This window comes from Oratosquilla oratoria, chromosome 2 (genome assembly GCF_046742065.1).
Source record: "Oratosquilla oratoria isolate Oo_2021 chromosome 2, ASM4674206v1, whole genome shotgun sequence".
Classification (NCBI taxonomy): Eukaryota; Metazoa; Arthropoda; class Malacostraca; order Stomatopoda; family Squillidae; genus Oratosquilla; species Oratosquilla oratoria.
The window spans coordinates 12,643,206-12,666,719 of record NC_134778.1 but is presented as its reverse complement, the minus strand read 5'-3'; the positions used below and the strand labels follow the sequence as shown (position 1 = coordinate 12,666,719).

The 23,514-nt window shown below is 40.1% G+C and overlaps 1 protein-coding gene across 1 annotated transcript; it reads right to left on the bottom strand.

Moving 5' to 3' along the window:
- Positions 1–1,660: 1,660 nt before the first annotated feature.
- Positions 1,661–22,782, bottom strand: LOC143036978 (equilibrative nucleobase transporter 1-like). The gene is made up of 10 exons (XM_076205067.1): positions 22,188–22,782; positions 17,421–17,563; positions 16,182–16,228; positions 14,604–14,773; positions 12,463–12,592; positions 11,487–11,636; positions 9,183–9,311; positions 6,582–6,777; positions 3,961–4,072; positions 1,661–2,430 (listed from the first exon to the last, which is right to left on the bottom strand). Exons 1-10 carry the CDS (start codon positions 22,470–22,472, stop codon positions 2,254–2,256), a joined length of 1,539 nt encoding a protein of 512 aa, XP_076061182.1. The 5' UTR covers positions 22,473–22,782; the 3' UTR covers positions 1,661–2,253.
- Positions 22,783–23,514: the final 732 nt, after the last annotated feature.

Sequence of the window (23,514 nt, the reverse complement as noted above, 5' to 3'; positions counted from 1 at the left end):
TGACTGAATATAAGATAATTATGATTGTCAACTTTGTAATAAGCCAAAGGGTTGCTCTTCATCAACATTCTATCATTATCTTATTTTACTTTTTTTTTTCCTCAATCGTTTCTTGGCAAGGAGAGAAATGAAGGAGAGCCTCACAAATTTTGAGAGTAAAAAAGGTTGAGAATCACTGCTTTAATTACCGGTATTTTGAGACTGTTTCTACTCTTATAAGAACACTTTCCACTCTTTAGTAAGTCAAAGGTGCTGTCACAGAGCCCTTGCTAGAACCTTCTATGATGGAATCTAGTATGTGACCTTTCTGGTATGGTCATCTCTTATCTTTGTCAAAACAGCAATGATAAATGATGCAAAAATGACCTGATACTGTAAATGATTGTCAGTCATATATTATGGGGTACTGGGGAATGTGTGTATGTATATGGTTGTCCATACACCTGTGTTTGTGTATAAGAGTGTATATATGTACATGTATTGTGTGTATATTCAAAGATAATAAAAGAGTTTATTACATAATACTGCCTTTTAGTAAACAACATATTCATGGAAACTTCATGTTTTTGTCAGGTTGTTGTTGTTGTTCCCTAGACTGTCTGTCTGAGCAGTCCTGTCTCCCCAAGGAATGTCACGGCTGAAATGGGGTTTTCCCACAAATCCTTTATATACCTAGTTGTATTTACCTAGTTGTACTACAAAGGAAGGGAGCTATGCTCGTAGTGACCCGTCTTGGTATCTTTCAGCATCAATTTTTTTTTTTTAATCTTGAATAGTATTTGCACACACAGTTTCTTTATCTAAGTTATTCCATATATCCAACACTGTGGGAAGCTATTCTTTTTCCGATCTCTTCTATAGTTATCCTTTTTGAGTTTCTTTTCATGACCTCTTGTTTTTCCATTGTCATTTTTTAGTAAATAATTCCTGTCAAGGATTTCCATTCCTTTCATGATTCTATATATAGTCAGTAGATCAACTCCTTCTCTTCTCTGCTCTAGTGCTGGTAGTTACAATTTTGATAATCTTTGTTCGTATGTTAAATTGGAAAGAGTTGGTGCCAACTTTGTTGTTGCTCTCTGTATTCATTCTAGTTTCCTTATATTCTTTTTAGTACTGGGTGTCCACAGTGTCACTGCATATTCCAGCTTTGGTCTAATTAATGTAACTAATATTTTTTTTATAATTTCTTCATCCAAGTAGTCAAATGCTACTTTCATTGACCTTAATAGGTTGTAGGTTTCACCAACTATTTTGTTTATATGTTTATCTGGTGTCATGTCTTTGCTGATTAATACTCCAAGGTCCCTTTCCGAGTGCACTTTTTTATTTCTTCCTCGCCAATTTTGTAATTTTTTTAAATTCTGTTTTTGCTTTTTCCAAACTCCATTATGCTACACTTCTTGATATTGAAGTTCACTTCCCACTTTTGAGTGTATGTTGTGTTGTTTGTGTGCATAATTATGTATAATGCAGTCTTCCATGACGTGTTGAATAGTATGGGGTGAAGTGTTACATCCTAGGCATTTGTCCACAATGTAGTCATCCAGTCTCTTCTGGTAGCTTAAAAGGGCTGGGTGGTGGCTGTATCTCAGTCTGGCCAGGTGGACTCCTTGTCTTTTCGTGGGAGAGAGGATTCAGAGGGTTGGATATCAGGGAGTCTGGTCAGGTGGTTAACAGGCTTGGTTAACACAGCATTTATTCATTAACACATACATCCAAGATTGGCCCTGTCTCAGACAATGAGACAACAAATCGGTTTTGAGTGTAACAGTAGGATTTCTCTAAATGACACAACAACAAGAAACCTTCTAATAAACTGATCTTCAAAATTTAAACCTTGAATTCCAGTCTCTTTCCTAACATGAGAAAACACGATTACAGATTTAGCTACTCTGGTCTCTTTCCTTACACAAGAAACCACTATTAAGGATGTACCCGTGTTGATCTATTCCTCCATGTCTTAATCCTAGGTGAGCTTTCATATAAAAAATAAATGCGACTAATTCTGATCTTAGAACTATGTGGCTTGAAAATTGATTAGAGGCTATGATCACCCCCATTCCTCGATCTAATGGTTTGATACATATGGTAAATTCAACAAATTTAATGTGATAATGGGTTCTTCATATCCCATAATTGTAGTGAAGTACTCAGAAATTTATTTCAAATAACTTTTTTTTTCCATTGCATTCAAAATTCATTAAATGGAGGTCCATTAAATTGAGGGCTGAGTGAACTCTTTAGAGCATATCATAGTTGATGAAAATCGGTGTTTTGTAATACTTTCACACGGTGAGTAAACATCAGAGGAGTACGAAGTGTCCGATCCTTAAGAGGTCTTTTGGGACTTTCGATGAGAGGCTCAAGAAGTAGGTGGAGTGGGTTGAGGAGTGTTAAGGCCAACAGTCCCAGCACCAACATGTGGGCCTGCATCAAAACGGGTACAAACGTTAGTGTTCTACAAAGTAGTGCATTAGTCATTTATGTGTCTACGGAACCTTAACTACCTTACCTTACCTTAATGGTCTATGTTACTGGTTACCCACAACCTTCAGGGAGCTGGCAACAGTCACACATTCAGCCCAGAGATCTCTTGTAAAATAATGTTATAATGTTGTTTGTAATATGTACAATCATGTTCAAGTCTTTTCAACTGCACTGCTGTTTTCCATATGCAAATATAACAATCACTACTGAGTATCTTTGGATATATTTTCTAGTGTATTTAATTCATATTATAAAAATATAGAAATGCTGAGATGGTATATATATATATATATATTCTTAATGTTGGGTTGTGTCTTGAGCTATCTGAGATAGGGTTACCAGAAAAACACAACTTATACTTTTGATACAAGAGTTCTACACATTAATGAACTAATAGCTAGTACATCTAAATAAAATTAAAAAAACACATAAAATGAGAAAAATTGTGATGTAATATTAAAAATGTTCTTCAGTGGAACATAATGGTAGTTGGTACATCTACATACATACATATACCAAGGGCTTTTTCCCCCTTACAAGGAAGGTAGCCAAAGTCAAGAGGCATAATTGGTTAATCTAAATAAAGTTAAAATAATTGTTATTTACAAGAAAAGGTACATGTACTGTACTACAAAACTTACATTACAGTACGGGTGTTAGTGACAGGTTTGAAAGTTTTGGGGCCATCTTCGTAGTTGCTCTCTAGATTCGTTCAATTTTCTTTATATTCTTTTTGGTACTGGGTGACCATAGCATCACATCATACTCCAGTCTAGGCCTTATTAGAATGACTAGTACTTTTTTTTACCATTTCTTCATCCAAATAGGTAAAGGCCACCTTTATTGATCTTAGCAAGTTGTACAAATTTACAACAATTTTGTTTAACTGTTATCAGGGGACATGTCACTTTCTTTACTTCCTTTGTTCCAATTTTATATTGTCCTGATATTCTTTTTTTACTTTTTCTGAATTCCATTATGCTACATTTCTTGATGTTAAAGTCTACTTCCCACTTCTGACTCCATTTCCAAACCTTGTTCAGGTCTCTCTGCAGTGATTCACAATCTGTTTCAGTATTCACTTTCCTCATCAATTTAGCATCATCTACAAAGAAGCTCATGTAACATTCCACATCTTCATCCATGTCATTCACATAAATAGCAAACATTATTGGAGCCAATACTGATCCCTGTGGAACTCCACTAATCACCTCCTCCCAAGCTGAACTCTTTTCCCTGAGAGAGAGAGTTGGGAGGAGAGAAATATTATGGATGGTGGTTTGAGTTCTGCTAAAAAAGGGCATGATTCATTAACTTCCACGCCACAAAGTTTTCAGTAAGGGGCACAGTCCTAGCCTCCCAATAGGGGTTCATTTGTGACCTTAAACCATATCATCAAACAAATAAATGATATGGATAGGCAAATAAAGAGATCCAAAATAAAACAAAATAATGTTATATAATACTTACTGGAATGTACATCTGCAGGGACCACAGGAGGTGTGGGTAATGCAGGAAGAGGAAGGGAGTCATGACACTGTAGTAGAGTCCCATCAGAAGATTGAAATGCTCACCAGGAAACCTGAGTACAAGAAATAAAATAAGATTAACATAGTTCCTCCTTCACGAGACAAAGAGCAATCAAGATCCACCTCAGTGGCTGAGTTGGCAGCCTTCAACAAGGGGAAATCTGTTGTAGATAGAAAATATACATATACATTCAATTCATGCTCCCCTCAATATCAATCTTTCTGAATCCTCTCTCTCCCAAGAAGACAGAGTCCAACTGGCCAGGCTGTGGTGTGGCCACCATCCAGCCCTTTTAAGTTACTGAGAAGAATGGATGACCACATCGCAGATAACTGTCTAGAATGTATCACTTCACCCCATACTAAACAACACATTATGGAAGACTGCATTCTGACCCAGGGCAGTGGACAAGGTGCAGGGTTGACCCGTCATCCGGGAGGTGCTAAGATGAGAGGCAGGATGGAGGGGTGTGGAGTGTATTCAGGGATGAAATGGGTGGGAGTGATTTTATGCCTTTTCCTTTTTGGCTACCTCCCTTGTACGGGGGAAAAAGCCTTGGTATATGTATGTATGCATTGTACACAGTCATACATGCCAACAACACAACATGTACTTTACAAGGGATTTGTGGGAAAATGCCATTCTAGGCATGGTGCTCCTCTTGGAGACGGGGCTGCTCGGCCAGACAGTCTTGGGAACAACAACAACAACAAATGCTCCACTGAGTGTCAGGGTGGTGAGGTAAACAATTTTTATACCCTAACATTTTGTTCTCCCAAGAACTTCATCAGAATACATTCTATCTTTATACCAAGGGCTTTTCCCCTTACCAGGGAGGTTACCAAAGTCAATAGGCATATACCCATTACCACCCATTCCACTCCCATCCCTGTATCTCCCCCACTGTCCTGGGTCTGATGCAATGCAGAATACATACAAAATGAAAACAACAGCTTATATATCCTTTGTCCTTTTGCATCCTTTGTCCCTCACCTTGTTCCTTCATAATCCACCTCCCTCCTCTCACTCATCTGATCCACTTCACTCACATTACTTCAAAGTGAGGGAAGTTTTCATCTGTCTTGTGTTTATTCTTTAGAGATTTAGAGATAAGAGTGGAACCTCGTACCACCCCTCATTAAAATTTAGCTCTTACAAAAAGAATAAACCCATTTCTGTGGTTGAGTTGACACCCTGTCAATTTCATTCCTCTGAGAGACCATCTTAGGACAAAAGATGGACTTACCCAATCGTGAACCCACTTTGTGGTAAGTCTTCCTTTCAGCCAATTAAAGTAATTTAGTGACAGCCCAACCTAATAAAAAGACGACACGTTTGAAGGACATGTATAAAGTTTTCCACTCAGATATGTCAACTTCTGGAACAGTCTAAAAGAAGATACACTCTAAAACCATAAACAAATTTAAAGCTAAGTCTGATCAATGATGAGACAATGATGGAACCCCATAAAAGAAACCCCAGGTAATAGGTGATGAAGTGGACATACACTCTTATTTAATAGACTCTCTTTAATTGATTTTGGAGGTAACAGACAAAATCCAATGACTCAGAATAAATAAATTGGTCTTCCCCCCAAACTATACAATCAGGTATATGAAGAACTCATCCTTACAATCCTTGATAACTCTGATATTAGATGACAGTATGTTGAATTTATATTGGACCAACATTACCTTTTATTTTTTCCCAAGAGATAAACTGAATAATTGGGTGATTGAGGAATGGATAGGAGAGGGGTGTGTAAGAGACTGGTAGATGAAAGTAGTAGACAAGTAGGAAGATAGAGGGGTAGGTGGCAAGAAATTCATTTTTATGAGTTAGATGTTTTGAAAACAATAGCTGCAATGGAGTTGCAGAGTTGCATAATCTTGCCCACCGTCTAAAGTTTGTAAACACCAGTTAGGGTATCAATATTGGCATTGATATGACGAAAAGTAAACACTAAGCCAGACTGCTTCATGACAAGATTGCTTGCATAAGCAGTATTGTTTGAGACAGTGTAACAGTCTTTCTGATTTGAGAAAAGAGTGGAGAGGGAGAGAAATATTTGGTGCACGGAGGAAAAGTCATGCCCTTACAGGGAGGCATTTATTTGTAATGGTCAAAGTTATTGGATGAATTAAGTAGTGATGTCAGAGCAGACTTGGCTTGGTGAGTGGATTGGGGATCTCAGGTGGGAGTCCTCTGGTGTACTTAATCAAATTAAGTTGTAGAAGTAGTGAAGAAACAAAGAAGAAAATTTATGTTTACTTCATCCCATTGAGAAACATTACTTCTTACTACAGAAAGATATGATGAATGACATACTTACTCTAGTGAAGGTGCAAAAATGTGAATGAAAAAATATAATACCGCAGAAGGAACACTTTACAGAAATAAAACCAGTAATTAAGGAGAGAAGGAAACCGAATGTGATGGTGGCAACAGAGCTAAAAGGGTGTAAGGGGGTGAGTGCATACCTTGGCTGGCTACCTCCCTAATAAGGGGGAAGAGGCCTTTGAGATATAGACAGACAAATATCACATCAATCTGAAGAGTACCTTATTCTGACATATGTCGTAAAGACAGCAGACACGAAGGGTTTCGCAATCCCTGCGCAAACGATGCCCACAATGACAGATGCTGGGTGGAAGAAGAGGATGCAGATGTACATGCCGAGGACAAGCACGGTGGTCAGGAGGAGTGGGAAAAAACAACATCGTATTTCACGGATGTGACGGGATGGCGTGCTTTCATCTGCAATATCAAACCATTTTCAACTTAGATAGTTGGTAAATCTATCAGAAATATATATACATATACCGAATGGCCCTTTATGCCTTATATGGCAGAATGATGGCCTAGGCAAAACATACAACCATCCTACACATAACCACACCTATCTTGAAACCCATTTGTTGTCCCTCCCATCTTAGCTTTTCATGGATAAAAGGTCATCCCTGTCTCCTGCCCACTGCTCAGACCAGAGGCAATGCAGCAAGACACAGCATTTCCAGAACAAGACTTACCAACCAAAGCTGATTTACCCCCATAACTTTAATACCTATCTCTTGACCTCCTTTTTCTTTGTTCAACAGACATTCCTCTTGCATCCAATGTCTTTTCTATCTCATCAATGTACTTCATTCTCGGTCTTCCTCACAAGTTCTTTACTTTCTATACTTTCTTTTGCTGGTCTACTTTCACTCATTCATTCCATGTGTCCAAATCATCAAAGCATTCTCTGACCAACCCTATCTACCAGCTCTCATTCAACCCCAACTCTCCACCCTTCCTCCACATTTCTCACTTTATCCATCATCTTCATAACCCCCATCATACTTCTTAAACATTTCATCACCAACATGTCCAGATACTTCTTTTATGTCTTCTTGAAATCACAAGTCTCTGCTCTACATAGCATCATGAGTACAATCACTCCTCCATACAGTCTTCTCTTTGTGTTCATCTCCAGATACCTATTTCTCATGACACATGTCATTCCCATAAGATATTTACTTGCTTCCTTCACTCTACAGATTACCTCCACTCCCACTTCTCCATTCCCTGCTACATGTGACCCTAAATACTTAAAGCTCCCCACTTCCTCCAGCTTCTCACCTTTTAAATTCACCTCAAAAAGAGAAAGAGAAAGAGAGAGAGAATGAGACAGAAATATTGTGCTTAGGAAAAAGGCTTATGATAGGGTAGACAGAAAGGCACTGTGGGAGGTTATGCAGATTTATGGGATAGGAGGAAAGCTTTTGGGAGCTGTCAAGAGTTTTTATGAGAGTAGTAGAGCTTGTGTCAGGATTAAAAATGGAGAGAGTGAGTGGTTTGAAGTAAAGGTGGGACTTCGTCAAGGATGCGTTATGTCGCCCTGGCTGTTCAACTTATACATGGATGGGGTGGTGCGAGAGGTGAATGCTAGGGTAGTGGGTCAGGGATTGGAGATGGTTAAAGAAAATGGAGAAAAGTGGGAGGTGAGCCAGCTGTTGTTTGCGGACGACACTGCGCTTGTGGCAGGGTCGGAGGAGGGATTGAGGAAGCTGGTGGCAGAGTTTGGGAGAGTATGTGATAGAAGAAAGCTAAAGACAAATGTGGGTAAAAGTAAGGTGATGAGATGTACAAGGGGTGAAAGTGGCAGTAGACTGGAAGTGAACATTAAGGGAGAGCGACTGGAGGAAGTGGATAGTTTTAGATACTTGGGTGCAAGTGTAGCAGGAAAAGGTGGAGTGAAGGTGGAGGTAGAATGTAGATTGAGAGAAGCGAGTAAATGCCTTGGTGGATTAAAGAGTGTAATGAGGAATAGACATTTAGGAATGGATGCGAAGAGGAGACTGTATGAAGGAGTGATTGTGCCAACAGCACTGTATGGGGCAGAAACGTGGAACATAAGAGAAGAAGAGAGAAGGAGTTTGAATGTGTTTGAGATGAGGTGTCTGAGAAGTATGGTGGGGGTTACTAGGCTGGATAGAGTGAGAAATGAGGAGGTGAGGAGGAGAACAGGGGTGAAAAAGGAGCTGAGAGATAGGGTTGATGAAAGAATATTAGGATGGTTTGGACACATGGAAAGAATGAGTGAAGAAAGACTAGTAAAAGAGGTATGGAAGGCAGATGTGGAAGGAGTGAACATGAGGGGACGTCCTAGGATGAGGTGGATGGATGGGGTAAAGGGGGCTTTGGGGAAGAGGGGAATGTCTGTTGAGGAAGGAAGGGAGAGGACGGAAGACAGAGGTGAGTGGAGAATGGTTGTATATGGATGATGTTGTGATTGCATGAGGAATGGGCGGGGGGTGGGGGTGAGGTAGTATGTGTGAGTAAATTTTGACGCAGCCCGAAGGGATTTCTCCCCGTCCTCTCCTTATATGCAAGGGGGGACGGAGAGGGGGGTCGCCGATTAAATGAAGCGGCCTTGCTGTGGATGTGCTGTGTCTTGCAACACTGCTTCTGACCCAGGGCGGTGGGCAAGGTGCAGGGATGACCCGTCATCCAGGAGGTGCTCAGATGAGAGGGAGGGTGGGAGGGGTGTGGAGTGTATTTAGGGATGAAATGGGTGGGAGTGTTTTTATGCCTTTCCCTTTTTGGCTACCTCCCTTGAAAGGGGGAAAAAGCCTTGGTATATGTATGTAGGTAAACATGCATGGCATTACAACACTTGCCTTTGTAGACTCTTCTCAGCAGGCAGTCAATCAACATTCCACTCAGCGGAGCAATGAAAACCGTCAGGAAGGTGCTGTAGGTAAACAACACGGTGTAAAAACCAGCCTCCTTTACACTGCATGATGAATCTGGAATAGTAGATGGATACAATGCTTTAGAATAAACAGTCAATTAAACGAATATAAATGTATACATATATACATGTGTTTGTGTTTTCCCTGACTATATTCACCTAATTGTAGTATACAGGAATGGAGCATCACTCATTGAGTCATGTCTTCTACTGTCCAATTTATCATTCCTAGCCTCAAAATCATGGACAGAGGGAGGGTGGAGGGGAGTGGAGTGTATTCAGGGATGGAATGGGTGGAAATGATTTTATGCCTTTCCCTTTTTGGCTACCTCCCTTGTAAGGGGGAAAAAGCCTTGGTATATGTATGTATGTATGTATTTTACAGGACAGGAGCTATGCTCGTTGTGACCCGTTTTTGCATCTCTCCATGTCCAGTTTATTCTTGAAATTGCGTATAGTTCTGGCATTCACTGTTTCACTGTTCAATTTGTTCTAGACATTGATCACTCTGTGTGGGAAACTATTCTATTGTGTGTGTCTGTGTGTATTTACCTAATTGTAGCATACAGGAAAGGAGCAGTACTCACTGATCCCCATCTCCTACTCTCCAGATTTATCCTACCTTGCCTTAAATTCATGTAGAGTTCCAACTAAACCTATGTCCTTGATTTCCAATTATATTTAGATTTGAATCCATGTATTGTTCCAGTTTGGGGTATGTCACCTTCTAAACTATTCCAAGTATTAATGCATCTATATGGAAAATTATCCATGAGGAGGTAAGATGAGAGGAAGGAAAGGGTGGTGGAGGGGAGAGGAATGGGAGCTGGCGCGGATCCAGGAATGTTATTTGGGGGGGCCCGAATCGATAGGCGATAACCAATACTTGAAACACACCGATATTTTAACCCCAAGAATAATGCTGTTGGCTTGGAGATTGGTCCAGAAACCTAAGTCTGTTTTGCTCGTAATTGTTTGTACATACATACATACATATACCAAGGCTTTTTCCCCCTTCCAAGGGAGGTAGCCAAAAAGGGAAAGGCATAAAAACACTCCCACCCATTTCATCCCCAAATACACTCCACACCCCTCCCACCCTTCCTCTCATCTGAGCATCTCCTGGATGACGGGTCATCCCTGCACCCCGCCCACCGCCCTGGGTCAGAAGCAGTGTCGCAAGACACAGTACATCCACAGCAAGGCCGCTTCATTTAATCGGCGACCCCCCCTCTCCGTCCCCCTTTGTATATAAGGAGAGGACGGGGAGAAATCCCTTCGGGCTGCGTCAAAATTTACTCACACATACTACCCCCCGCCCATTCCTCCTCATGCAGTCACAACATCATCCATATACAACCATTCTCCACTCACCTCTGTCTTCCGTCCTCTCCCTTCCTTCCTCAACAGACATTCCCCTCTTCCCCAAAGCCCCCTTCACCCCATCCATCCACCTCATCCTAGGACGTCCCCTCATGTTCACTCCCTCCACATCTGCCTTCCATACCTCTTTTACTAGTCTTTCTTCACTCATTCTTTCCATGTGTCCAAACCATCCTAATATTCTTTCATCAACCCTCTCTCCCAAATCCTTTTTCACCCCTGTTCTCCTCCTCACCTCCTCATTTCTCACTCTATCTAGCCTAGTAACCCCCGCCATACTTCTCAGACACCTCATCTCAAACACATTCAAACTCCTCTCTTCTTCTCTTATGTTCCATGTTTCTGCCCCAGACAGTGCTGTCAGCACAATCACTCCATACAGTCTCCTCTTTGCATCCATTCCCAAATGTCTATTTCTCATTATACTTTTTAGTCCTCCAAGGCATTTAATTGCTTCTCTCAATCTCCATTCTATGTCCACCTTCACTCCACCTTTTCCTGCTACACTTGCACCCAAGTTTGTAAAATCATATATAATTCACATATATAATTCAAATCATAAAGTCGCACTAAAAAGTGTTTATCCAAAGAGAATCAAATTCGAGATGAGTGTATCATACTCGGGGCGTGGGGGGGGGGGGCTCGGCCCTCCCCTTGTATCTGCGCCTGAATGGGTGGGAGTAGATACATGCCTTTAACTTGGCTACCTCCCTAGTAAGGGGGAAAAAGCTCTTAGTATGTATGTATGGCTAGTACCCAATCAGGTAGGAGCTCCCCACTGATTCTCTTGTGAACACAGGTTTTCTTAGGCCCTACGAAAGTATGTATGGAAAAGACATTTCCTTACGGTAAACCCACAAACTGAAGAGCTGCTGGAAGTTGTACACAGCAAACATAACAATGATGAACCAGTAGTGACCGAGACCATTTGACAGCGTAAACAGACTCCCTTTCAGCGGAGGAACCTCCTCTGGGATTTCATACAGATGGTCAAGTTCTGAAAAGGTATGAAGGTAACATACAATGGAATTAAATCTGTTTTATTTGTAATCCAAAAGATTTACCTTTGAGTTGTATATCTCTATAAATACCACTACCAAGGTCTTCTGAAGTAAAGTAATAATGAAATGAACTGCTTCCCTATTCCAAAGGTATGCCTTTCTATGAAAAAAGTATCTTGATAATAGTCTATTACAGTTAGTCTTTCTTAACCTGACAAGAGATTCGATTCACTTCAGATCAAGTTATATCTGGAGTTTGAGTAACAACCTTGACAAAAGAAATATTAATATGAAGAAAAAAATTAGAACATTTGATAAAATTTGATCAATAACAGCTATTCATTTACATTAGTTAAGAAAATCTCTTCAAAGTTAAAATAAATAAGGTACTTATGATAATTTAAATTTTATTCTAAGCATCAGAATTATGCTCTTCATCATCAATTTCTTGTAAAATATCACTGTGAATCCACTGGCTCTCTATCTAGTGAATTCTCGTCTTGTGAATGCACGTGTAGTTCATTTTGGATTTCTAACCTATCCAGGGTAATAAACTGTTTATTCTCCTGCCTGTTGCCACATAATTTCATTCAGGCATCTTTTGTCCTGAGACTCATAATGGGTATCTGACAAGGGCAGTGAAGAGATCTGAATAACTGTGGGATGGCTGTAATGTAGAGTAAGTGTATGCTCTGATTCAGCCACCCCCTTATTGAGGGGAAAACTCCTTTTGATATGTATGTACCACCATACTTTATTCATATCTGGTACCACTCTGGTAAGGAAATGATTATGCTAAGACATACAAACTGGGTTGCTTACCATTCTGATGGTCATCTTGATCGGGAATATGGCAGGTTGGCATGGTGAAGGTGCAAAGAATACTAACAAGGACTACAGCGGCAAGGATCCAGCATACATGAGCTCGTGGAACACTCTTGCTCTCACTGTACTGTACGGACATGGAAAGAACTTGGTTAGTGACGGGACAGGCATCAGACATGACAATAAGATGCACATGTAGAATTAAGGTATTCACGTGCCTGTCTACATATATATAGGTATCTGGGAATGGATACAAAGAGAAGATTATATGAAAGTGTGATTGAGCCTATGACACTGTTAGGGGTGGAAACCTAGAATGAGAGGCAGAAAGTTTAAATGTATTTGTGATGAAATACATTAACTTCAGGGGTGGAAAGGGAGCTGGGAGATAGGGTTGATGAAAGAGTATTAGGATGGTTTGGACACATGGAAAAAATGAGTGAAGAAAGATTAGTAAAAGAAGTGTGGAAGGCATGGGTGGAAGGAGTGAATATGAGGGGGCGTCCTAGGATGAGATGGATGGATGGGGTGAAAGGGGCTTTACAAAAGAGAGGAATGTCTGTGGAGGAAGGATGGGAGAGGACAGAAGATAGGGGTGAATGGAGAAGGGTTGTGTATAGATGAGGCTGTGATGCATGAGGTGGGAGTGGATGAGGGATGTGGGGTGAGGAAGTATGTATGAGAAAAAAATTGACGCAGCCCGAAGGGATTTCTCCCCGTCTTCTCCTTTTCTGCATGAGGGGACGGAGAGGGGGGTCGCCAAATTTATGAAGCAGCCTTGCTGTGGATGTGCTGTGTCTTGCGACACTGCTTCTGACCCAGGGCAGTGGACAGGATGCAGGGATGACCCGTCATCCAGGAGGTGCCAAGATAGGAGAGAGGGAGGAGGGTGGAGGGGAGTGGAATATATGGGAAATGAAATGGGTGGGAGTGATTTCTATGCCTTTTCTTTTTGGCTACCCCCCGTGTAAGGGGGAAAAAGCCTTTGGTATATGTATGTTGTCATGGGTTGCTTGCTTGGTTTGGCCTGAGTTACCGTAATGACTGGAACTTCAGTTGAATCTAGGGGTAAGTCGAGTTCCAGTTGAGAAGCAAACCCACAACAATAACGTGGAACGTATAGGTAAAATACGTTCCGAGGAAAAGCTCTATTTGAGACTGAATGTAAGTAAGAATTATAAGGATTATGGTTGAGGTAAGATAGACATCTGCACGAAACTTAACTAACTATATTTACACATAAAGAAAAAAATAAAGTTTTACTGATCATTTACGAACATACACTCAACGTACACTGGGACATTTAACATAGACAAATACATACAAGACAAATAAAAGTTCAATACACAGAAAACACATAACATAAAGATATACAAGTCCAAGAATTTGGCCTACTAAAATACTTGCGAACAAAACAGCAATGCACCAATATACAGGGTCGAAGAGGTGAGACCTGGGGTTGTGTGAGAGTGTGCGAGGGTGGACAACCGGGGAGGCTCTTTTTATACCCGAGGAAGGTGGGGCCAAAGTTTCATGTCAAGGTTCGAACTCATATGTTCATGCAACGTATACTGGCCATGAGTCATGTTCGAAGCAGTGAGTAGTAGGCGGGCGATTTAAAAGTGGTTTGATTCACGGTTGGCTATAACAATGTATATGTATGTGATGAAATATCTGAGAAGTGTGGCAGGGGTTACAAGGCTGGATAGAGTGAGAAATGATGAGGTGAGGAGGAGAGTGGGGTTGGAAAAAGAGATAGCAGATGGGGCTGATAAAAGAGTATAGGGATGGTTTGGACACATTAAAAAATTGAGTGAAGAAAGATTAGTAAGAGGTGTGGAAGGCAGAGAGGGATAGAGTGAACATTAGGGGATGACCAAGGATGAGGTGAATGGACGGGGTGAAAGGAGCTTTGAGCAAGAGAGGAATGTCTGTTGAGAAAGGAAGTGAGAAGGCAGGGGATAGGGATGGATGGAGATTGGCTGTGTATGGATGATTCAACTTATGCATGCCAATGGGATTTTCTCGTGTCTTCTTTCTTCTCTATGTCAAGCAAAGAAGGGAGGGAGCAGGGGATGGGAGGGGAGTGGGGAGTGATTGTGTGTGCATGATATTTCAACTCAGCTCTCCAGACACACCTGGAAGACAAGGAAGAGCCCGGCAGAAGCAGCGTAGAGCCCTGTCAGAAGAGAGATGGCTGTCGAGCGGAAGGCGGGGAACAGGTCACCGAACTGGAGCATACTCAGGCGGAGCTGGTTGCCACCCAGGGCAAGGAACACCATGGCAGGGAAGAGCCAGTGAGCTGCGGCTATGTTTTATGGACAAGAAATACTCCATTACTATATGTATGACAAGAGGGAGGGTGGAGGGGAGTGGAATGTATTTAGGGATGGAATGGGTGAGAATGGTTTAATGCCTTTTTCTTTTTGGTTACCTTCCTTGTAAGGGGGAAAAAGCCTTGGTATATGTATGTATGTATGCACTATATGTATGTACTATTCAAAGTATCAAGATCTCATTTATAAAAACTAGATAGGACAATAATTTTTTTTTAAAGATTCCAATACTGCACTAAAGTTCCAATTCCAATTAATTATCAATAAATGTACTTTGTTCATGAAATATTTGTTTTCTAAACTAACTGCAGGGCTTGAAAATAATCATGAATTATATGCATTGCAGGTATTGGAACTGGACTTGTATTGCAATAGGAAATTTAGAGCAGTATCAAGACTTACATACATACATACATATACTAAAGGCTTTTTTCCCCTTTACACAGGAGGTAGCCAAAAGAAAAAGGCATAGGAACTACTCCCACCCATTCTATCCACTACATACTCCACTTGGAATTGTTAAAAAAAATTGTATTGTTCCACCGCCACTAAAACCCTCCAGTATCCACAAAACCAGCAATATCCGCTACCAGCATCAATAAATTTCTGTCAAGATTCTATCCCTGAGACTCCCTTATGCTGATGAACACACAATAAGGATATGAATCTTGTTTGCCCCTTATGTACCCAATTTGAGAGCCTAATAGGCCTTGGAGATTTCCTCGTACCTTTTGTTTCTGAGAGTTTGCACACTTCCTTATCTTTTAGCCTATCTCTATACTTATCTTTCTCATCCAAAAAATTATATTTTCCTTAGTTTATTTACTTACAAAAGTAAGCTTTACAAGAAAGACCAAATTATTGTATCCTGTCACATTTACTTACACTAAATCAAAATTAAAGAACTAATTACTTGTACCTTCCCTTCTGGCTGTTCTTTATTGAAAGATTAATTTTTTTCCATATTTTTCCATTTAATTTTTTGGGAACTTCATACCATGTTTTCTTGTTCTTCCTACCAATAATGACATACAGCCCCCCTCATCTATATACTGAGTATACATCTAAACCAAAACCTGATTGCAGGTTACTATAAATTCTGAGCATTTGTTAATAACAGTGTATAGTCATCTGTATGCTGTGTTTGTTTTTCATCTTCCCTTGCCATTCACTGCATTATTCCCACCCAAATGAGTGGGAATGGGTATATGCCTTTTGCCTTGGATACCTCCCTGGGTTAAAAAAGAAATAAAATAAAATAAAAAATCTTTCAACTGTCCTTGTTGATGTGTGTGCATGATAATGTAGATATTAAGTGTGTCTTATATAATCTTCCATTCAAGATCTTTACGGTACCCTAGGGGTCTTGCTTCCACTTACCTGGTGTGACAAATCCAAGACAGATGAAGCCCACACTAAGCATGATTCTGTTGAAAGTATGAATGAATTTAGTCTGAGAGATCTTCCAACAACCTTCCTCAAAAAAAAATCTATTTTAAGAAAGAAAAAGAAAAAGAAAAGAAAGAAAGATTTTTTTTCCTCCCTTATAAGGCCAAGTCAAAGGCCAAGTCAAAGGCACATATCTACTCCCACCCATTCCACTTCCGTCCACCACCCTTTCCGTCCTCATCTCTCTCAGCGGAAAGATGATTCCTCAAATGTCCATCTCACATGACAAGAAGCAAATATCCAATGATGGCCCCTCTGCCATGAATGAACCACATAAATGTATGGTTCCCTTGACAAAAATCACTGAAATAATGACAAGATAAGAGAAAGAATTTTTTTATCCATTTCTTGTGATATGCTCCTCTGAAGGCAAAAATTTCTGAATACTGGTAACTTTTCCCACTCATTTCCAAAAGATATGACAATTTTGTCCCATTTACTATCTATCCCATTACAACAGCACCAACACACAAAAGGCCAGGCCACAGATCCAAACTGCCCTACATGCAACCACCACACGGAGGATATAGATAAAATGGAGAATAGAAGATGGGAGCCCATAAGTGTAGCTCCTTTCCTGTATACTACAATTAACTAAATACAGACTATAGTAAACCCTCGATATAACGGATCTCAATATACCGGATAACAGATATAATGGACAAAAAATCTGACCGGACAAACCCTCGCTATAACAGATTTTTATCCGTCATAGTGAAGGATCCTCAGTTATAACAGATTTTTGGATATAATGACAACCCTGTCCCCATATCGTCTGTTATATCGAGGGTTTACTGTAATTCCTAATCCTACTAATTTCTAATACCAGACAAACTTCAGGATATAACAGATCTGTCTGGTATTTCCATCAGATATAACAGATCCTCGGTTATAACAGATCTTCGGATATAACGACAGACCCCTCATCCCCATATTGTCCTTTATACTAAGGGTTTACTGTATTTCAATTCACCATGCCCCACACTAGCAGTCTCTAGACAGCAACACAATATTACAACATATCTTCCCTGAGTGACTTATGAGCCTGACTGGAGGTCAATGCCAGTGACCTAAGAGACCTAAGGCTACAGACTGACTGACTTATACTATCACAAAAACACGACTCACAGCTCCTCAAGGAACTGGAGGCAAAAACAATGACATACATACCCTGCCATTATCCTTGTGACCCAGAGTCCCACATAGTGAAGGAGGAGGCCTACCAGGATGCTGGGAATGCCATGGGCAGCCACTGCCACAGCATAGATAAGAGCAAACCTCTCGTCCTGTGCCTTGCACCGCTCCACACCAACCTGAAACGAAGCTCTTCTGTTAGTCTACGGTCTCGTAAGAAGTTATTTATGTACAACGGCTTACAAGTGGGGTTCTCAAACCAGGCTCAACAGGACTGCCTGGCCAAACAATCTAGGGAAGAAGAACAACAACTCTGTCTCAACAGATCATTTCAGGGATTTTGTTCATTGTTAAAGTCATCTCCAGGAGATAAAAGATTATTAGGATGTACAGTATAGGGTACATGAGATTACATATTTCTCCTCAACTTCTCTATCTATGCATGAAGTGAGGAGGGAGGGTCACCATGTAAATACATCAGTGGGGGTAAACCAGCTTAGGCTGTCAGGCCATGTCTTGATGCATTTCTTCCGATCTGGGCAATGGTGTGCGTGGGGGGGGAGGGGCTTATGACTTAAGAGGCTTAGCTGCAAACACAAAGGTCACATGGCTGTCATCACCAAACACCCAAATGTTGCTAAAATGAGCTAAATTCATAAAAATATTTTTTTTTCTTTAAAGATACTTTCTAGTAACTACTTGCTTAACATACACTCCCATATTTTTTGTGCACCCTACCAACCAAAACTAGCTAAAGTCACAGGAGAAATTGTCCATCATAAGTTATTTTTTAGTGTGTGTGTGATTTCTATGCATGTGTAGTTTTATGTGTGCTGTCAGAAATATGTTTCTGTATTATGTGATCTGTATATACACTCATGTCAGAAACATGTTTACGTAGTATGCAATCTGTATGTAATCTGTATGTATGTAATCTCATAACACACTGGGGGTCACCAGAATTGAATAAAACTTTCAAACTTGATGGATCAAACCACAGCTCTCATATTCATGAGAGAAGACTAAGGCTATGTGTACGACAACAGTTCAGCCCAAAGCAGAACACATGACAAAAGGATAAAGACGATCTTGATTAACCCATTTGCCATAATGATGCTCCTGACAATCTCTATTTCAAGAGAAGGTTAGATAACTTTATGGATGGGAATGATAGATGGTAATGGACATGGAACTGCCTAGTGTAGGCCTTGTGGTCTCTTGCAGTCTCCTTCATTCTTATGTTCTTATTCTGATTGCTGTCAATTTATTTCCTTGCTATTACAGGGGGTCCTCGGTTTACGACGGTCTCGACTTCCGCCTCCTCGTGGTTACGAAATTGGCAGGAGGAAAACAAGTCTATTTGTCTTAATAGATTTAAAGATCATGGTACTAGACTTGAAAGAGCAGAATGCTGCCACAGTACAAAAAGATAATGCATAACGACTCCGACAAATTACTGTACCATCATATATTTATCATGTTTATGTAGCTTAGCCCTATAGATTCTTTGCATGTGCTATTTTTATTTGGCGGCTTAAACATAGTTGGAATTATTCAGTTGACATGCCCGGAAGTAGATCTAAATGCGCCTATAAGTGCGCCCTTACTGTACACACATGTTGGTCACGGCGACGTTGCTGCCACCACTCGAATGAGTCTAACCGGTATACAATACTGGCGAGGAACCCAAAACATTTGCACAACTTTCAACCTCTCAAAATTCCACCACAGTAAATTAGACATAACATTTGATTATTCTACGGGTTTCTGTGCCAATCGATAAGAATTGAGAGATTTCCTGGAGGTTTCTATTCCGCCACCGATAGAAACCCGACTGAAACCGGGTTTCTTGGGTTTTACATTGAACGCCCGTGATAGCGTGACCTGACCAAACCCAATCCAATGTAATTATCCCTAATTATGCAACACGAGTGCTACTCATGCGGCATATATATATATATATATATATATATATATATATATATATATATATATATATATATATATATATATATATATATATATATATATGAGAGTGATAGATGGGGAAGGGCAAACGAAGATGAGCCTAGAATACGTTTATTGTCCTAACGTTTCGGTCTCTATGACCTTCTTCGGAGGGTTCGCTACAATAAATCATGATCACAAAATTTATACCTGTTGTGCGAAGCCTAACGAGTTCCTCCCACAAGTTAAAAAAAAAAAATATATATATATATATATGAGAGTGATAGATGGGGAAGGTAATCAAAGTCTATGTTCTTGTGATCTATTGCCGTGACATTCCAATAAATAAAAATGTAGCAATCACACATTTATTTCATTCGTCATTCTGTCTTCGATTTTCAAATTACCCCCGATTGCACTGCCAATTTGTTGCTCAGAACTTTAATTGTAGTTTGTTTATTTCATTTTTCTTTTCCATGGATGCCATGCTGTTTTAAATTTTGTTTATGTCTATGCTTTAACAAAATTTAAATTCTAAGTAAAAATAAAAGTTTAAACATTCAATCAAAGTATTGGTGTTTTAAGCTTCTTCACCTGAAACGGAGTTAATTTTTAAATAAGAATTATATACGTATATCACATAGGTATGCACATCTAGTGAATGTATGAGTGGGCGTGGCCAAAGCCACACACACTCATACATTGAATCACCCTCCAAACGGACTCACCCAAAATGCCCGTGAGGATTTTTTTTTCTTATTCCCAAATTAAACACCACCAATCACCACATTGGGGGGGGGGGGCATCAGGATTCTAGAGGTGATTTGGTGGGGCATAGCCAAAACAAGGTTGGGAAACACCGATATATATAGATAGCGTTTAGCACGAGAAGGGTGAGAGAGCAAACTGTGTTGCCTGACAATGTGCTTGCGTAGAACAATGACGCATTTGTCGCTTGCTACGTGTAGTATAGCACGAGGTTTGAATACAAAACGCCCGCCGAAGATTGAGGTTCGGAGAGGTAGCCCAGCAAAAATAAATAGATAAATAAATAGATACATAAATAAATAATAAATAGCTAAAAATAAGAAAATAAATAAATTATATATATATATATATATATATATATATATATATGTGTGTGTGTGTGTGTGTGTGTGTGTGTATTCACCTCGGATCTGCTGCAGCCTCTTTTCGAGACAGCCAGACACCACCCTACGGCAGTGAGCTCAGAGCTCATTATTAGCAGATCTCTGGGTAGGTCTGAGACCACTCACACTCCACACACCGGGAATGCAAGGTCACAACTCCTTGACTAACGTCCCGTACCTACTCGCTGCTAGGTGAACAGGGGCTACACGTGAAAGGAGACAAACCCAACTTGTCTCCGCCCGACCGGGGAATCGAACCCCGGTTCTCCGGCTTGTGAGGCCAGTGCTTTACCAATCCGCCACCGGGCCGTGTTCCAATCCGCCACCGGGCCGTGTGTGTGTGTGTGTGTGTGTGTGTGTGTATAGCAAAAATAGATGAGTAAAATAAATAAACAAACATGGGACAAAATAAAAGTAAATAAATGAAATAAAACAATAACCCGTCTTATTTATTTCGTCGACAATCGGCACTTCTATCCATATCACACCGCCTGTTCCGTCTCGATGGCGCCCTGTATCCCAAACGCTATGGCGCTAGATTACGTTATCTACCAATCCGAACACGAGATAAGGCGATGCACGCCAACGTTTGCCATTCAGTCCCTTACCAGCTCAACTGATCACTTCTGTCGAGTACAAATATAGCCTACTGTGCGCTGCATCCCAGGAAGTACACACGAGAAAAAATAAATATAACAAATTATAACAGTAAATAAATATACTTAAAAATAAATTAATAATAACAATATATAGATGAATAAATCAATAGTTATGTTGAAGGAAATTTGATGCATTCAAGATTAAATGTCGATAAGTGTGAATCATGTTCATCGATAACGCTGCTATTTGTGGTAATTTAGGGTTGATAGATGTTGGTGCAGGGAATGTCTGAGAAACTAAACTTCTACCTGGAGAGTACTGTCGATCACAATTCCCTTTCTTGGTCCGAAACCATGATGAATCACAGATACAAACTGACGAATATTTCATTGAATTAACAATCAGCTCTAAATTGGAACATGTATTGATGATGTTTCCGCAGAGTATAAGTCTAAACATGGACAGAATACAAGAAGCTGCGACTATATTTGTCAAGCTTTGCGTACAAACACTTAAGTGACCAGAAGTGTTAGACAAGGAATATAAGGATCGTGGCGTCTTGGTCACTGAAGGAAAATGAATGAACAGTGGTTAATTAACGAATGGAATAGACTTAGTAACCATGTAACGATCGCGCTGAAACAATTGGTTGTTTTGAGAGATGAAAAATAACATGGATAGTGCTGACGGGTGGCAAGGGCATAGAATTGCCAAGTATAGGTCTTATGTTCTCTTACAGTCTTCTCTATTGTTCTTATAATTAAAAAAAAATCACTTGCATGGGATGGGTGTTACAATGCATTATCATACACGTTTATATCTCAACTAAGTATTTGTTGCGTAACTTCAGAATATCAAGTGAAAATTAATAAGCCTATCTGCACTTCCAATTTTCAAATGTATATTTGACAATGCACAATTACCTCTTGAAAATATACTACTTGACATAATCCATAGTTTCATATTCTTTATCAAAGGTTAATTTTTTGACGAAGTTACTAGTAACGACATTCAGAATTGCCTACTTCCCCGCCAAATCTACCCCTTCTGGAAACAATTTAAAATATGAAATACAGCCACCAAAACACCGATATACAAAACTTACCGCGTGTGTTTGAGATATTTCATAAGTATCATTTATGTGACATCGAGAATTGTTGAAGATGCTGGTGAAATTGACCCTCGGAACGTCGTGGGGCTGGTGGGAGAGATTGCTGGGTAGATGTTGACACAAGTCGCTATAAACACCTTCGACTTTCAAAACGTGTACCAACTGCGGCCAGCCAAATACCGCGCCGCCGAAAAGAATGGATTCAAAAACAACAACCAGGAAGATGAACACCTTCCTGACATTTGATATTCTTAATTCTGGGTCTTGTTTACACAACATTGTACTGGTGTATTCGGAAAGTGTCTATTAAAATTTCTACAAAATTGTACGAGTTTTTTTTCTATTTATCTAAAACATCCACTACTTTCATTGGGTCTTCACACCGATACGTTTAATAACCATACTGCAAATTTACACTGTCGGTATGAAATTATTTCGGCAAATTATAATGCTTCGTTCTGCGAGCAATTTCCAGTATTTCACAATGAAACAAATGAGACAGACAGAACGCCTCTGAGAAAACCAGCAAGACCTCTCCACTACTATCGTTATTCCACGACTGATAAGAACCCTCCCACGCCATATTGTATATGCGTGCCACTAAAATGACGAAGAGATAAGCAGTTTTGAAATACGAAGCTGGCCTAGTCTTATGAAGAAATAGAATAATTTCCGGTTTTGTTCTAACACCTATTTTTTAATGTGTATTTTTCCTGTGGAACTGTTTGGTTAAGAGGTATTGAACAACGTAAGTTTCATGAATGTCGGTGCCTGCGTGTTTCTGGAATTTTACCTTATTTTCCAGTGACGTTTTTTGATTATAATCTCAATACGTGGAATGTGTATGACAACCACAACATAAAATGTCGCGGGGAACTAACAACATGCTGAGTTCAGTGGGAACGAATGCGATGTCTTAACTCGAGGAAGGGATCTATTAGAAATGGATTTGCGTCAATTCTATCGCCAAATCCACAGGATGGAGGCAGTTGATGTAGATAACGGTAGCTAGCAGTGTTGAACAGGGTTACACCAATCTCCCAATAAGGCTTCTGTACCTTGTTAATGTGTCACCAGTTTCCCCTACGACAAACTCAACTCTTTCTCACTGTGCACAGGGGGTTTCTTTGGTTGATCAAAATCGCCTGGTGGAAGGTAAAACAATTTAAATCATAAGTCTGACAACTCATTTCAAAATGGATGACGCTTTCCCAATTATTCTATCTGCCGGCAGGAGTTTTTATTCATATCTATTGCATCTTTGTAATGAAAAGCCTACTGGATTAAGGCTGGACACTTCCTGTCAGGAAGTTCCTGACTG

Excerpts from the sequence above, each read along its gene's own strand:
- LOC143036978 (XM_076205067.1), bottom strand. The coding sequence starts at position 22,472 with ATGTTGTGTAAACAAGACCCAGAATTAAGAATATCAAATGTCAGGAAG. Across the intron at positions 16,229-17,420 it reads GTCACAAGGATAATGGCAGG|AATCATGCTTAGTGTGGGCT; the intron begins GTATGTATGTCA and ends TACTTTCAACAG. Across the intron at positions 11,637-12,462 it reads TCAAGATGACCATCAGAATG|AACTTGACCATCTGTATGAA; the intron begins GTAAGCAACCCA and ends ATACCTTTTCAG.